Raw genomic sequence first — 15,364 nt, 5'->3', positions numbered from 1 at the left:
TTTGAATGAATTTTGTTCAGATATTTGTATTCGTCGTACGCTCATTATAGTTTTCTACTGCTTCTGCTTTTGTCAGCTGCGTGGGAGATTTCTCTCACTGATCAAATCCTGTCTCTACCGTACACCAAAATATATCAAAAAGTGCGAATCTTAACTGCCCTTAATATTCTAAAATGGCCCATGTCTCGTCGTCAACTGTCGTGTAAATGATACCCAATCCCAGAAGCTCATCCGCCGCTGTGAGCACCTCTCGCATTGCCAACCCCAGTGCCCCCGTAATATTGCTCAGGTGCATTCCGTCGCTGCCTCCCGGCGTGTCATTCAAGTAATTGTACACTCTCTTTGCGTTGGCAGTGCATCCAGAGAGCTTGCTGGGAAGCTGGCCTCCACCGGCGCCAGCGTTATAGCCATCGCCGCCATCAACGAACATGCTATCAGCGTTGTTTGGTCCCGCACCGGAGTCACCGGTGGCGCCACGAGTGTAGAACAAATGTACGTATGTCGCCTCGAGTAGATGGTAGTTGACCTCGTTAAAGTCCGTTACTGGTCGAATGACGTGGGCTCCAACGTGTCGCTTGTTGGAAAATGACTTGAGACGACCCCAGACGCGGATGTGTGAATCAATCTCGAAGCCGGGCTCTGCGTCGCCTTGCTTGTCCGCGTCGATCCACTTCTTAACGTCAATTTGCCCTGTGCCGTCGTCGACCTTGATCGTCAAATTCGTCTGTTGTGGATTTATGCTGCGGACCTGGCCGACGAATGTGATTTGAGTGATGGGAGCACCGTCCACTTTGAAGTCTGCACCGGAGTACGGCTCCTCAGCTTCGAGGATCTGCTTGATGGTCAAGGGCCGTAATGATTCGTCTTGGTATGACTATTTTCCCCTCTCACATGTCAGCTTCATGCCCTGGATATTGAGGGCTGACTCGATTTGTCTGCTGGGAATTTTAACTGAACTGACCTTGCCGCCACCACCACCTTGGCTGCCTTGCTGTGAACCCCCTCCGGCAAAGAAGCCACCAGAGTCATCGCCGCCCTGGGCGCCGTAGCTAGTCTTTTGGTATCCGCCGTATGCAGCTGGATAGTAGAGTTAGGCAATGAAACAATCAGATGGACGGACGGGGGATGCCTTACACATTATGTTGAGAGTGACGTGGTGATGGTTGGCTTCTCTCAAAAAATGGACGACGCGTTTGAACCGCGACGTGGGTTTAATGGATTTTGCCCCGCGACAAGCTAATGGGCAAAGAAAGTGGGCTGCTGTAGGCAGTAGAGTTGGCGGATGACTCAGCAAGAGAGGCCCGTGAAGCTACTAGGTAATAGCCGTGCTGCTGAGTGACAACCAGCTATCCACAGCTTATCAATGGCACCTGTATCCCGTGCATCACGTTTTCCCCTGATATTGAGTATGAAATGTAGGGTATAAGTTGTCAGTGACAGTGATTGTGACACTGCATGCTAAAATTGTCATGGGATTACATATCGCAAGATGGGATGGGTCCATTCTTGGGGATCTCCCTCGGTAGCCATGGCATTGCTACATGTGGCCCAAACATTTGATGTAAACATTGAACACACACGTGCCGCAGCAAACATCACATTCAACATATGAGTTTGATTTAAAAAAAAAAAAAAAGTAAAATACGCATTGAGTTGCTGCACTTACTCTACTCTTTCTTCATTCAGTTCTTTTTGCCGATTCGACTTCGATGCATTCTCATCTCGATCTTCAAATGTCACGAGATGCTGCGCGGCATCTCCCATCCTCTGTCAGCCAATAGGCGCCCTCCATCTTCAGCCTCGGCAACATTTCAGCCGGGGTTGCATAGATGGACTGACTCGAAAGCTACCACTAAAACCACGGCAGCATTATGGCATAAGCCGGGGTTTGGCATCAACATTCGACGCTTGGTGCTTCATGTTTCCACCGCGTTCTACGCATCTACGAAGCCTCTCACGACCATCAATTAATACCCGGGCCACTGTTTTGCTGCGTGCGGCCTCATCTCCTTCTTAGCAATCTTCTGTTTACTTTGCTTACTGCAGGCGCTTTTGCCTTTGATTGATTCGTTTCTTGCGCTCCTCACCACATCTCCGGTTTTCGACTCGACTTTCGCATCGCATCGCAATGGGAAGATCCCTGACCGCGACACTTCCGCTAATTCCTCTCCCTCGCGGAACTGTCTTGTTACCCGGCCTTGCCTACCGCATCACCGTCAACTCCAGCCGGCCCGACATCCCGGCCCTCCTCGCCCACGTCTACGAACTCGCCGCATCAAAGGGCCCGGATGGCCGCATCGACACAATCCCGATAGCATGTGTCCCGGTGTCGTCCCCCCTGGTCGGCCCGGACGGCCAGCTGCTCATTACCAATGGCGAAGACATTGATAACACTCGCATCGATTCCGTCAATCCGGGCACTGCGAAAAAAGATGACTTGTTCGGCTTCGGAGTCGCGGCCAAGATTGTGGGCATTGACGGCCGCGGGTCGGGCGAGTTCGCTCTGCGTGTTGAGGGCTCGAGCAGAGTTAGAGTAGACGGCATCACTCGCGAGCGTCCCTTTTTTGAAGCCAAAGTCACATATTATGAAGACGAAAGTATGCCTCTTCCCCATTGCCAGAAGAAACAACCCTCTGTCTTGGCTCATTTATCTAACCTTGATTTGTTCCGTTATTAGTCGACGTCACCGACAAGCAGCTACAAGACTTATTCAGCCTGCTCAAGCTACGCTCAAGAGAGCTCGTCACAATTCTTCGCATATCGTCGTTACTCCCTCGCGCAAACGGCCCTTCCCTCTCCCCCGCAGTCACAAAACGGTTGGAGATGCTCATCATTAGAAGAGAATTGAAGGAGGCTGGTATGCTGGCTGATTTCATGGCCAACCTCTTGGATGCCACCCACGAGGAAAAGCTTGGTATTCTAGCGGCTCTGGATGCCAAAGTTAGGCTCACAAAAGTCATTGAGCTTTTGGAGCGCCAAGTTGGTGGTATTAAGAACAACTTTAAAATCACTACGTTCACGACGGTCCCCGTTCAAATCATTGACCGTTTGAATGAGAACCCCTCCAAAAGACAGAATACAATGCCGCCGATGGCAGGCATGGGATTTCTGCCACCTCCAGGGGGGAATGACCAAAACGAAGACCAAGAAGCGTCTGAGCTTGACGAGCTGAAGAAGAAGCTTCAGGCTTCAAAGCTTCCGCAAGATGCTGCCAAGGCTGTGGATAGGGAGCTTCGACGGCTGCAGAGAATGCCCCCCATGAATCAGGAGTATCAAGTAACAAGGAACTGGCTGGAGACGGTATCTGAAATCCCATGGACAGCAGCTACAGATGACCGGCTAGGGCCTGACACCCTAACCAAAGCCCGAAAACAACTTGATCTCGACCACTACGGCCTGGACAAGGTAAAGAAGAGGCTCATTGAGTATTTGGCTGTTTTGAGGCTTAAACAATCCATTAATGACGATATGGAGGAACAAATCCGAAAGGCAGAGGCTGATGCTGCTGCTGTTGAGAAAACTATTACCGATGGCAAGGATAGAGACCCTAACTCAGAGGAAATTGCCAAGAGTGATGCGTCTGAGTCGGAGCTTGCCAAGCTCCAGGTGCTCAAGTCAAAGCGCACAGTCGACAAGTCGCCAATCATGTTGCTGATCGGACCTCCTGGCGTAGGAAAGACAAGCCTGGCCAAGTCGGTTGCGACTGCTCTGGGCCGCAAGTTCCACCGCATCTCCCTAGGCGGCGTTCGAGACGAAGCAGAAATCCGGGGGCACAGGAGAACGTACGTGGCGGCCATGCCAGGGCTCATCGTACAGGGCCTCAGGAAGGTCGGTGTGGCGAATCCCGTCTTCCTCCTTGACGAGATTGACAAGATTGGCTCGGCAAGCGTACACGGTGACCCCTCAGCTGCCATGCTCGAGGTTCTAGACCCAGAGCAAAACCACAACTTCCAGGATCACTACGTTGGCATGCCGGTTGACTTGTCCAAGATTCTCTTCATCGCTACCGCCAACAGCCTCGACACCATCCCTGGCCCTCTGTTGGACCGCATGGAGATGATCTATCTTCCTGGCTACACCACGCTTGAGAAGCGCCACATTGCCATTCAGCACCTGATTCCAAAGCAGCTCAGGGCTAACGGATTGGCTGACGACCAAGTTGAGTTCAGCCAGGAGGTGGTATCTAAAATTATTGAGTCGTACACCCGTGAGTCAGGGGTTCGCAATCTGGAACGAGAGATTGGCTCTGTATGTCGTGCCAAGGCAGTTGAATACGCTGAGGCGAGAGACAACAGCGCCCTCGAGACATACCGGCGGCAGCTCACTCTCGACGATATTGAACACATCCTGGGCATCGAGAAGTATGAGGAAGAAATTGCCGAGAAGACAAGCCGTCCAGGTATCGTGACGGGACTCGTGGCCTATAGCACCGGCGGCAACGGCAGCATCCTCTTCATCGAGGTTGCAGACATGCCCGGTAATGGACGGGTGCAGCTTACGGGCAAACTGGGCGATGTTCTCAAAGAAAGCGTCGAGGTTGCCCTCACATGGGTCAAGGCTCATGCCTTTGAGCTGGGCCTCACCCCGGAGCCGCACGTCGACATCATGAAGGATCGCAGCATTCACGTTCACTGCCCCTCAGGAGCAATTCCCAAAGACGGGCCCAGCAGCGGCATCGGCCAGGCCATTGCCCTCATCTCACTATTCTCTGGCAAGCCAGTGCCTCCTACAATGGCCATGACGGTACGTTTCATTGCGCCGGGCTTGACTTTTTCCATGTCATACCGTGCAAAAATTTTCCCCTTCCCCTCTTCCAAAACCCTCAACACTGAATGGTATAGCTGACGTGACATGTAACACAGGGTGAGATATCCCTCCGCGGCCGGGTCACCGCTGTCGGAGGTATCAAGGAAAAACTCATCGGTGCTCTCCGAGCGGGGGTAAAGACAGTGCTACTTCCAGCGCAAAACCGCAAAGATGTCAAGGATCTCCCCCAAGAAGTCAAGGATGGCTTGGAAATTTTGCATGTTGGGTAAGCTTTCTTCTACTTGCTTCCTCGGCTTCCCCCTTCCCCCTCCTCCATTCCATTTCCATCTCAATTGCTGGCTGCATAATGCAACAGCGTCTTACGGTTACGCACCTTGCCCTCACCGTCAAACCATTAGAGAAGGAAAACGAAAGAAAGCAGTGTTACTAACTCGAGTACTGGAATAGCCACATTTGGGATGCCATCCGGCTGGTCTGGCCCGATTCCCACTGGGCTGAGGACCATCAATTTGCCGGCATTGAGAGCCGTCTGTAAGGGCTTTTGCTTTCCGGTTGGCATTTCGGGATTTCGTCAAGTCCGCTTGTCCAATTGTAACCCTAATTTAGCATCATGTATATAATGTAAGGGAGTTGGAGCTTGGTATAGTTTGAAATGTATCGGATCTGAGACAATTTACCCTCAGATCGATTGCATCACACCGATGCCCAATGTTGCTAGTAGTGCTAGGACCACTTGATATACCTTGTTAAGCTCACTCAAGACAATGTCATTTGTTTTCACATCATGTAATCCTGGACTGTTCAGCCGGTGTTCACTGCGTCATAGGCGTGTCTTTTGAACTTTTAAAATCTACAGGCTTTACGTATGTGTTTCCTCACATATCATTCAAGGCGAGCTCTCCATGTGATTCCGTCACTGCATCACTGCGCTAGAAGAAGCGAGCTGATACTATTAATGTATTGCCATAGCCAGTATATTCCTTGTAGCTCATGTTGTAATCTTCTTTTGAGCAAATTGCACGAGGGGGGTGTGAGCCGAGGTATCTACGTAGCTGCAATGCGTGCATGTGTACGAGTATTCTTGAATTTCAGGAGACCATGTGCTGCAGCACTAAAAACACATGGGCGTGGTGGCGTGAGGGTAAGACACCGGCACATTCCCACCTCTAGCGATTCAAACTGAGACATAAGGGATAAAGGGAGGGAAGAAAGATAGAAAAGAAAAGAAAAGAAAGAAAAAGAAAAGAGAGAGCAGCAACCCAGCTGAACAATACGTAGGAAAAGAGGCAAGCATTGTGGCCCACACGTCTTCGCTCTGCTAGAATCAACCAGGTCGCGATCCTGGCCTCTATCAGCCGCCCAAGGTTGAGCTGTATCGGTTCGACTGATTCTCCCGCAAGTCTATCCTAGCTCAGCTCTCTCAAATGAGACACACATACGACACTAGCACGGTTGTGTTGTCAAACTTCCCTTGGTGGCATAATGCGCATACGTAGAGGAGGTTTGTGCGCACGGCTGTGTAGTGTGTTCAGCTGGGCATGGATAGGGAAGAAAAAGAAAAGCAAACTGGCTAGCTAGCCTGACACAGGGGCTGGTTTTATCTTCTCGCAGAGATGGTGGCATACTTCTGTGGCTGGTTCTCGTGCTCAACTTGAGTTGCTTGCTTCTTCACCAGTTAGGTTGACTTTCTCCCATGTTTCGAAACATTATCCTTCTTCCATACCTACCAAATCATCAAGACGTATCATCGAGGCATGTCTCATTATTCCCACCCGGATCACCATCCAAAATGTAATACGCCATATGGTGGGTTGTGGCATCGGTGGCTAGCTATCCGGCGGCGTATTCTGACCACTCGCACGCTCGCTTGGCTCTCCTTGCATACATTTTTGCTCCGAAAAATGGGTATCCGGTCCAATGCAGGGAGGGAGGTCGGCTGCATCCACGGAGTGCCCTGTTGTTGTATGCGTTGTATGCATATACGGTGCAGCACTATGGAGCCAAAGTCTTCAAGATTATGTTTGAATTTCATTTCAATCTTTATCTTGGCTGACGTCGAAACGCAACTCATTGCTTTTGTATCGGGAATAGTCATGCTGCGGTACTCTTACATGGATTTGGCCGGCGAAGAGCCGACCAGCCAGCTCAGCAAGAGCCCGGCTCGTTGAGCTCGGCATCGTAGTTTTAAGCACGAGATAATAAGTGAAGCAAGGCCGTCTCGGTGATTCGATTAGGGAGCTTCGGGCTGCAAATCCAGAGGCGAGACATTGTTAGAACCAACTCAACGGGAGTCCGATTCCATACGGGTACTCGTATGAGGACACTTGCTCACTGTCATATCTGAAGTCTTGAAGTGCTGCAGGGATGTCGGTTCGCAGTAAAGAACAGCAGCAGAAACAATAGAAAAGGCCCCGACCTTTTACGAGAAAACTTCTGTCAACAAGGGGCTATCCTGGCACGTGGCGACCCTGGTGAAAGAGGTTGATTTCAAGCCAGGTGCAGCAAAACATAAACATCGAGAAGGAGACTGCGTTATTGCCATACTGATCGTACTCACAGCTCCCGGCGTGCGGTCAACTTTTTCGCGGAGCATTCGGAACTTACCAGCTGCGAGTACAAGCTGTAGAGTCTAAACGACTGAGGGGGTTGAGCTCGTGATGTATCCACCTATCTCTTGGCGACAATATGCGTATCTCAAACAAAGATGTGATTATTCCGTAACTCCTGAACAAGGCAACACTCCCACTCCCACTTGGTACTCGTCCTCCATGTGTAGTCGGATCTTGGTGTAAAAAGGGACAGACTATTCCACTTGCACAGTCCTAGTGTTGGCGGCCGTCACACATCCGAAATCCTGACGGTACAGTCCAGACCCTTCCACCGTGGAATGCCCGTGTCAATTCATCCACCCCAGTCACATCAGTGTGGCACTTGTAGCAGTACTACTGGTAGGGGTTGGGGTGTTCTGTAAAGAAGTGTGGATGCCAAGAGAAGTAAGGGAGGACTTTGATATTTTGTTCCGATTGAATGGCTAAGCTCCGATTGTGACGCATGCGCAGCGATGTCCTCGTATGAAGTTGAATCCCCGGGCACGCAGTTCAAGCGTCACTAGCGAGATTGCCAGCGTTGATCATATCGACGACTCGAAAGAAATCACGGCGAGCTTGGTACATGAGCCGAAAGGGTCCAGGACCGAAAAAAAAAAACGCCGAACACATGGTACACCACGCCAAGTTTGTACATGTACTTGGCACGGGTTCGTTCGTCGCATGTATGTAAGATTGAACAATGTAGGAGAATGTCACGGTGGACTCGACGGACCGGGGCCACACAGCCCCTTCTATAACCCCCCACCCACATCGATGAGATGTGATGAAATACTAATAGACGCTTGTCAGAAAATTTCCGTCTGGTTTCCTTGCCGACTACGGAATAGTGACATGGCCACTAGGGGCACTGCGCTTTAGATTCCCGTTTCCGGCTGTTGCTTATCTTGGTCACTCTCTTGGTGTGGTAACAGCAGGGAGAAGCTTTCCCAGCTGTCGCATCATTGGATGCCGAGCCTCCCCGGAATGATACTCGGAAGAAGTGAAGATCGTATTGTTAGCCCCCCAAATACCCACCAGATGGCACGAAGCATGCATGTGGTGGTGGTGGTAGTCCGTAGTAGGGGTAGTAAAGCATGTACTGCCTCCTGCTAGTGGGATGAGCTGTGAGTGAGATAATTTTTTCTCTCTCTTGGCCTTGCTGCCGCCGCGTGGCTAGATGGATCCGAGATATGTCGCAAGATATCCTGCAGAACAAGGTCAGCTGTTCTTCAGTAGGAAGGAAGTCTTTGCGCCTTGAACCTAACGACAGCTCCGCAAAGAGTACCTGAACTCAGACCCGTTCTTGTAAGGTGTACCCCCCAAATTTTCCGTCCGGCATGGAATAAATGAGATTGTACCATTTCGTACTTCGTAATTCGGACTCCATACGCCGTATTCACGGCCTAAAGGCTGGCTAGCCGAAATATGCACCTTCCTACTGGAACAAGACTAGATGCATGAGGCCCCTTGCTGAGGACGCGAGATTTTAGCAGGCAGCTCAGTGCCTGGAGCTTGTTGATTGATTTCTTTCTTTCTTTCTTTCTTTCTTTGTCGCTGCGCCTGTAACATATGTTTGCATCCCCTCTTCGATTCCTTGAAGAGATGATGTTTTGGGTTGCCCAGTTACTGTAGCTCGCTTTCACGCAATATCGGGGCGAGTGGCCGCACTGCAATGACTTGTATCTCTTTGAATCTTGTGCTGTTCCCCCAGATTCATTTGAGGGCATATCCCTGTCCCCCGGAAATTTAGCTCTTCAATAGTCCTGCGACCATCAGAAAGAAATGGGGTCTCGGCGGGGTGTTATAGAGCCATGGGAGGGAAAAAAATTGGCCTGGGCCTTCCGAAGCACAGGTGCCCAGCCGATCCCGGTGGCTTCGTTACTTTGGACGATTCTTGATGAGTCCTTCGATGCTCACGATACTGTACTCGTACGTCGTGAGATGAAAAGCCCTCGGTCTGACTAGTGGTCAGAGTGCCAACCATGGCAGCAGGATGCCACCTACTCAATCTGGGAGAGAAAGCTTGGAATCGATGGTACCATCTGTGATGGCATTAGAAAGTCATCCTCCTGCTCATGAATTTCCATATCAAAGAGTATTTCTCGTATTGGACACAAACATGCAGAGAAGCGAAGGGCATAAACCGGGAGCTTATGCCGATCAGTCTTTTGCTGCTTGGCCGTGGCGTCGTCACGGATCAGCTTCCGGGCGGCCATGTACGAGTAAGAGGCATGCAAATGTAGCGGCTGTCGATTTCCACTGCAATTTTTCGAGCTCGTGCAGCGGGAGACATGGGGCATTACTCCAGATACGAGGCAAGTGAAGATACGGAGAATTTCGATTGGGACGTTGGGAGGGGAGAAAGCCAAGCCAAGCCACCTTGCTGGCGGTAAATTAAAGTACAGGTAAGGTAGCATGGAAGAGTGAGTGCCCACGGGCAGGTGGTTGCTGTACCTGTAGTGCAGTGGGTACGAGATACCAAGTACTGGGTACGAGTGCTTCGTAGTCGGTACCTCGTGCCTGGCAAGGTGCCCATTCGCTGTGATTTCGGCACACCCAACGGTAAGAATGAAGGTCGCGATTGCCATCACCAGACCTTGCTTTCGGTTAAAACAAATTCCCGGCCCAATGTTGGTCCTGCGGCGACATTCGACGTGCGTTGCCGACATGGCAGACTCGGACTATCAGCTTCGCCTCCGCCAATACGATTGCTTGGTGCTAGAACCTGAACTCTGAGCCTAAGCAGTATTTTGTAATCCGTGCCTGACCTCAGTGTCTCTTGACTGGCCCCAGGTGAGTGCCAAGGCACTTCTGCTATGCCAAAGAGGCAATAACGTGCTGACGAGATGCAGCTAAAGAGGTCCACCAACGCCGCCTCTCGTCGACGCCGCCGGAATAATTTGAATGCCCTAGGCCTACAGTAGTGCCTCGGTGGCTAGGAGTTCATGCTTTCGCAGATGGGATGAGGTGCAAGCTTGCTGCGGGATAGAGAGTGCTGAGAATCCGTACTCCGGACGATACGAGGACTCGGTCGTCGAAAGCTGTTCGGGTGGCTACTATCAAGGGACGCTCCTTGTTCGGGGGATTTCGAGACCTAACACAATATGCTCATCCAGCAGCATTCCAGGGATTGCTCAGCACATCGCCAGATTTGCATCTCTCCCTGCACGGAGTACTCCGTACCTACTATATCGGGTGCCAGTACGAGTATACCAAGCTTTCTTTATCCGTCCTGAGCTCCAGCCTACTCGTACTAGAGCTACGCCTACTCGGTAAGAGCACAAGCGTTTTCAACGCATATGGCGCCAAGGGATACAAATGTTCCCTCCTTCCGCTGGGAGGGAGGGCTGATATTAGCGGCTATCTCTTTTGTCGGCACGCAAAGTTCTACCTAATTATGGGGCACACGAGTCTGCCGGTATCACAAAGTAGTAATACTGTCCCAGAATTTTGCGACTTGAAAGCTGGTAACCGGATAGTCTTGGTGCTAATCTAATAAAGACCATAGCACGGAGCTAAAGAAGACGTGATCTTGTTGAAGAGCTCCAGCCGACGATGGTACACATCATTCATGTCTTGAGAATCTCGGTGATCGGCCGTACCTTGGTTCCCCGATACCAAATATCGGTTGGCCGAGAAAAGCATGCATGGCAAAAAAAGAGGCAGAATCTGAAAAGAAACGGGCAGAAGAGATCAGACATATTCGAGCTCCTCACTTCTCATATACAAACGCAAAGAATACGGCAATCTATCTCAATATCAAGTAAGATTACCAGCGATACTCATCATTATTTTCTTTGTCTCTTTCGGCTGTCGACCCAACTTGATTGTCAGAGAGCGGTATCTATACTACCAGTATCAGTACATATGGTATGATATGGCTCAAACTATTTCGGTGATCACAATCAGTGCTCGTCAGCTGAGGTGGGACAAGCGCTTTCCTGTCTCCCGTCGGCGGTCATTATAAGACGATTTTCCTTTAAATAGGTAGATTTCCACCACGAGTGACGCTTATGGTGAACATGCTAATTGTATCAAGTTGGCACGTTTTTGAGACTTTGCTTGCCAAAGAGAACAAGGGGATCAAGGACCGAGAGCCGTAAATGGGCGCCAACTACTAACTAACGCGTCGTCGGGTCGGGGGATTTAGCCATGCATAGATCAACGCTCCGTTTATTAGGCCTTCTTTTTTTTCCACGGATGACGCATTCGGAAAGGAATCCGAACAAGAAATGCGGAGCAGCCAAGCAAACTACTGCCTTGATTGTATTATTGCCAGTTGCTTTTTTACAAAAGAAAACAACGAGAAAGCACCAGAATCAGAATAGGTGAGAATGATGCCAAGTCGTCACAAGGGTACCAAAAATAAAGACGGCAGCGTGTTCTCACGTAACCCCAACGTTGTATTCCATAAAGAGAGACGCCGTTCTCAAAGCAGACAACACAGGGGTTTCCTACAGTACTCGTACCAAAGACCGGCCTCAAAAGATTGGGGTGGGAGAATTCTGGACAACCTTTACAGTTCTATTCGCTCCTCTGATTCTGTCCTTCGACAAGGGCTGGACGAGTGGCCTCATGGAAGAACCTAGACGAGAGATGTGATTACGTCTTCTGTGGCAACTACCAGACCACATCATGACTGGTTCAGAGCCCGAGGCATTGGGTCGATGACGGCGGTACCAGCAGCTTGCTGCAAGGGTTCATGCAGCTTTACAATGGCTTATCTGGGGAGAAATGACCGCCTGACTGGCATTGGAGCATCGTCGACGGCATCAAAGCGGGTCGTCTCCCAGCCTGCAAGCTGCAGCAGTGATACCTGGCTAACTCGGAAACTGCCTTAGGACCACTTAGCCCACGGTCCATCGTCTCCCCCTCCTTTGATAGGCAATTTCTTAGGCCCATTGTGCAATTCAGGCTGACCCCAACTGCGAAGTACAGAACATTTCGATATTACCGAGTTATACTTACAATGAAGAAGGTGAGTTTTGCAATCGCTGAAATTCGTACAGTGGCAAATATAACAAGGGACCCTGGGGCACACTCAGACTCAAGCGAGTAAGCATCTGCTTCAGGTATGAGTACCGAATGACACCTTTCCCCAACTGAGATATCAATAAGGGAACCAGCATTCACATCTTCTTCGCTAATTGGAGGGGCGGGAGCAAGGGTGACTCCGTCGGGTGAATTATTAGCATCATGTGTCAATATCTGGTTTCGGGATGGCACGGTCGCACTGCTGCACGGGTATTCAAGCGCGCGCAATACGATTTGCCAGGAGCAGCTTTTTTCTAAAAAAGCAAACCCTCTTTGTTCTCGCGCCAGGGGGTTCTCCGGCGAGCGCTGAGATGCCCGGTCTGTGATTCCTGCAGGACACCAATCCGATCTGGGAGAGACACCCGGTGGATGATGGCTAAGCTTGCGTCTTCGATAAGTGACAGTTGGTATGTGACCATTTGTCTAGCGCGTCCCGTCTGTTAGAGAAAGTGAAGACCTCTTTTTAGCATGCTGTTTCCTCTCGCCAGAAGTATGTTTGCTCGTATGACTGAAGACGCTGCTTCTCATGCACGCACTGAGTCTGTTCCATGATCCTGATGCAAAGACGGACCAGGGGATCCTGGTGGTATACATACTTGCACGGGTACGGAGCAAGTGATGACTTGCTGAGGTCCTGAAATCTGGCCAGGGCCATTTGACTAGTGCTATCATTTTTTTTCTCGCTCACCCGCTTGGACTGGGTAGTCCATGTACTTGGTGCGTCGAGATGAGGTATTGGTTTGGGTAAGCGGGTGGGTTTGGACAGCTCCGCACTAAGTCAAGGCTTGCTCGCGAATGGATCCTGTTTGCTTTTGGCAATGAACAATACGGAGTAGGGATCGCAATCTCGTTGCTCTCTGGCCTGGCCTGGAATACTCCGAAGATACCGATACCTATATCCGACTTCCCCGTCGCGGAACGTCAATATAATCTATGGCTCAAGCCAATATGCAGTGAGGAGCTGTGAGCTCCGTAGAAGAATGGGTTGACCTGATTCGGCATCTGCCAAGTACCCGTTACATTGCCAGGAACGAGCTACTTTTTGACATGATGGAGAAACTAATCTCGGAAATCTTGGGTCATACCAACCGGCAAGCTGCCACGCATTGACAAGGGGAGGCGCCGTTCCAACGCTAAATGGCACACCTCCCAAAATGTCCGCGGACCGCATGCTGGCCCGTTCATTTCTCATCAGATTCTGCAACTTGGGAGCACTCAGTCGGATCTTAAAAGGACAGACGGATCTTTGTAACATACCGGGCTGAGCCTTGGGGCCTGCGTTGGCTACACCTGGTTTCACACCTAGGATTCGATGAGAATGAGGGATGGGATTCTTTTTTCTAGGGCTATACCCAGCCTTGTCGCGAATTGAAGTACATACTCGCACAGTCATTACATGGTCACATTAGGCATCGAGATACTATTGAGTGATACAAACCAGCCGGATTCAAAGAGACCGACCCACTCAAGGGAAAGGTACTGCCTAATGACAGGCCGCCACACAAACGTCATCTGGATGAATAGGTCCCCAACTTTGCCAGGGAGGAGTGCAATGGTAAACATTTGTACCTGAAGCTGCCTGGGAGCCAACTTTCCGTCGCGACAAGGCTAATATTAATGCTGGTACAACTACGGAGCATCAGGCATGTACGAGTAGTATATCGGAACAGAGTTGGTATTCTACTACCGGCGGAGTGCATAATCCTACATCCGCACGGACGGGCTCAGGGTGGGATCGGTGACGCCGGACCTGGCGTGGTCTCAGTTTCTGGAGCCTTGTGATGCGTTGTAAAGAGCAAAAGGCTCACGCTTTGATTCTTGAGCCGTCGGACGAAGATTGGCAATTCACTAACCCGCGGTCTGAAGAAATATGGGATCTGCTCTGCATGTTTTAGATCGTCGAATCCTACACATCGCTAAAGCCTCCGCTGGCTACGTTATGCGAGGGAGAACGGAGCACTGGCCCTTTCTTCCTCCCTTCTTATGCCTTATTGGGTAATCTGCAGTTGTCAACACTACAGTACTCCAAGCGGCTTGCAGCGCCGTGGCTTTCCATTGGTGGTATTGCGCTGTGTATTTGTATGTACAAGCAGGTGCAGTGTGGAAAGGTAAGGTATTGAAATCCCCTTCCTCTGAGCCCGTTTAGGTGCGAGTTTTGCAGGACATTCTAAACTTTACTAGCAGCCTAAGCTTCGGCTTCCTACCTAAGGGCCCTGCCGTCGCGTGTCCACATGCCCATGCACAGAGCAACCGGATGATTGGATGGAGTCTCTTCCGCTGACCCATGCCACAGGTTGGTATACAGTATACATGTAAGTGGTATCCCAGGAGTTCAACGCAGCCTTGTCGACAAGCCAGGTCCAGCCCACAACCTTGGGCGCCGGCCAACAGGAAGATGGAGAGGGCGCTGGGAAAGCATGTAGCCATGTTTGGCAAACAGGGCCTGGGCGCAGGGTCCGGCACGGTCCCTAAATAAGCGTCCAGCTCGTGTCATATCCACCACCCTCCGCCATGATGCCACTTCGATTGTTTAGCCTGATGGTGCTTCGTAGAAAATCTGGCACTCAGCCGGCCCGCTTAAGCAGAGGCTCCTCATGGGCACCCTCTCTAGTACCTAGCTAAGTGCTCGTGGGCTTGCTCCGAAGTGGCCCATCCACGATCCACGAAGCCATCCCTCCAATCCGTCATCGAGGCCGTGCCATTTAGCCACACGGCGAGTCGCCATTAGCACTGCTAATCCCAGGTTTGCTAGCTTCCCCGACTCCCATGCAGGCTCCCTGTCTCCCAAGCTGCTTGGGGCAACGCGAGCTACTCCAACTTTTGATAGCTCCTGGAGGTACCTCCGTTGCAAGCCTTGGCTCTTGCGTCTGACGCTCAGGCCGGGGGGGGGGGGGGGGGGTGGGTTTTGAAATGGCATAAAAAGTAATTTAGTTTATGGGGGGTGTGTGTAAAAAGGTGTTGGGGATAGGTATATT

The 15,364-nt window shown here is 50.9% G+C and overlaps 3 protein-coding genes across 3 annotated transcripts; 2 read left to right on the top strand and 1 right to left on the bottom strand.

Moving 5' to 3' along the window:
- Positions 1 to 14: 14 nt before the first annotated feature.
- V8C40DRAFT_238678 (uncharacterized protein) lies at positions 15 to 1,254 on the bottom strand. Its single transcript, XM_083214496.1, has 3 exons — positions 1,135 to 1,254; positions 962 to 1,077; positions 15 to 874 (listed from the first exon to the last, which is right to left on the bottom strand). Exons 1-3 carry the CDS (start codon positions 1,136 to 1,138, stop codon positions 161 to 163), a joined length of 834 nt encoding a protein of 277 aa, XP_083075434.1. The 5' UTR covers positions 1,139 to 1,254; the 3' UTR covers positions 15 to 160.
- A 345-nt stretch (positions 1,255 to 1,599) lies between these two features.
- Positions 1,600 to 5,645, top strand: V8C40DRAFT_238674 (Lon protease C-terminal proteolytic domain-containing protein). The gene is made up of 4 exons (XM_083214495.1): positions 1,600 to 2,597; positions 2,678 to 4,743; positions 4,863 to 5,032; positions 5,215 to 5,645. The coding sequence occupies exons 1-4, from the start codon at positions 2,129 to 2,131 to the stop codon at positions 5,300 to 5,302; spliced, it is 2,793 nt and encodes a 930-aa protein (XP_083075433.1). The 5' UTR covers positions 1,600 to 2,128; the 3' UTR covers positions 5,303 to 5,645.
- Positions 5,646 to 11,482: 5,837 nt separating this feature from the next.
- On the top strand, positions 11,483 to 12,058 carry V8C40DRAFT_238665 (uncharacterized protein). Its single transcript, XM_083214494.1, has one exon. It carries the CDS (start codon positions 11,690 to 11,692, stop codon positions 11,942 to 11,944), a length of 255 nt encoding a protein of 84 aa, XP_083075432.1. The 5' UTR covers positions 11,483 to 11,689; the 3' UTR covers positions 11,945 to 12,058.
- The last annotated feature ends 3,306 nt before the right edge of the window (positions 12,059 to 15,364 follow it).

This window comes from Trichoderma camerunense (assembly GCF_050948025.1).
Source record: "Trichoderma camerunense strain CBS 138272 chromosome Unknown V8C40scaffold_5, whole genome shotgun sequence".
Taxonomy (NCBI): Eukaryota; Fungi; Ascomycota; class Sordariomycetes; order Hypocreales; family Hypocreaceae; genus Trichoderma; species Trichoderma camerunense.
This window is presented reverse-complemented; position numbering and strand designations above follow the sequence as displayed.

Coding starts and splice junctions, on each gene's coding strand:
- V8C40DRAFT_238678 (XM_083214496.1), bottom strand. Junction 875..961: donor AAGGTGGTGGTGGCGGCAAG/GTCAGTTCAGTT, acceptor AGGGGAAAATAG/TCATACCAAGACGAATCATT.
- V8C40DRAFT_238674 (XM_083214495.1), top strand. CDS start 2,129: ATGGGAAGATCCCTGACCGCGACACTTCCGCTAATTCCTCTCCCTCGC. Junction 4,744..4,862: donor CTCCTACAATGGCCATGACG/GTACGTTTCATT, acceptor CATGTAACACAG/GGTGAGATATCCCTCCGCGG. Junction 5,033..5,214: donor TTGGAAATTTTGCATGTTGG/GTAAGCTTTCTT, acceptor GTACTGGAATAG/CCACATTTGGGATGCCATCC.
- V8C40DRAFT_238665 (XM_083214494.1), top strand. CDS start 11,690: ATGATGCCAAGTCGTCACAAGGGTACCAAAAATAAAGACGGCAGCGTG.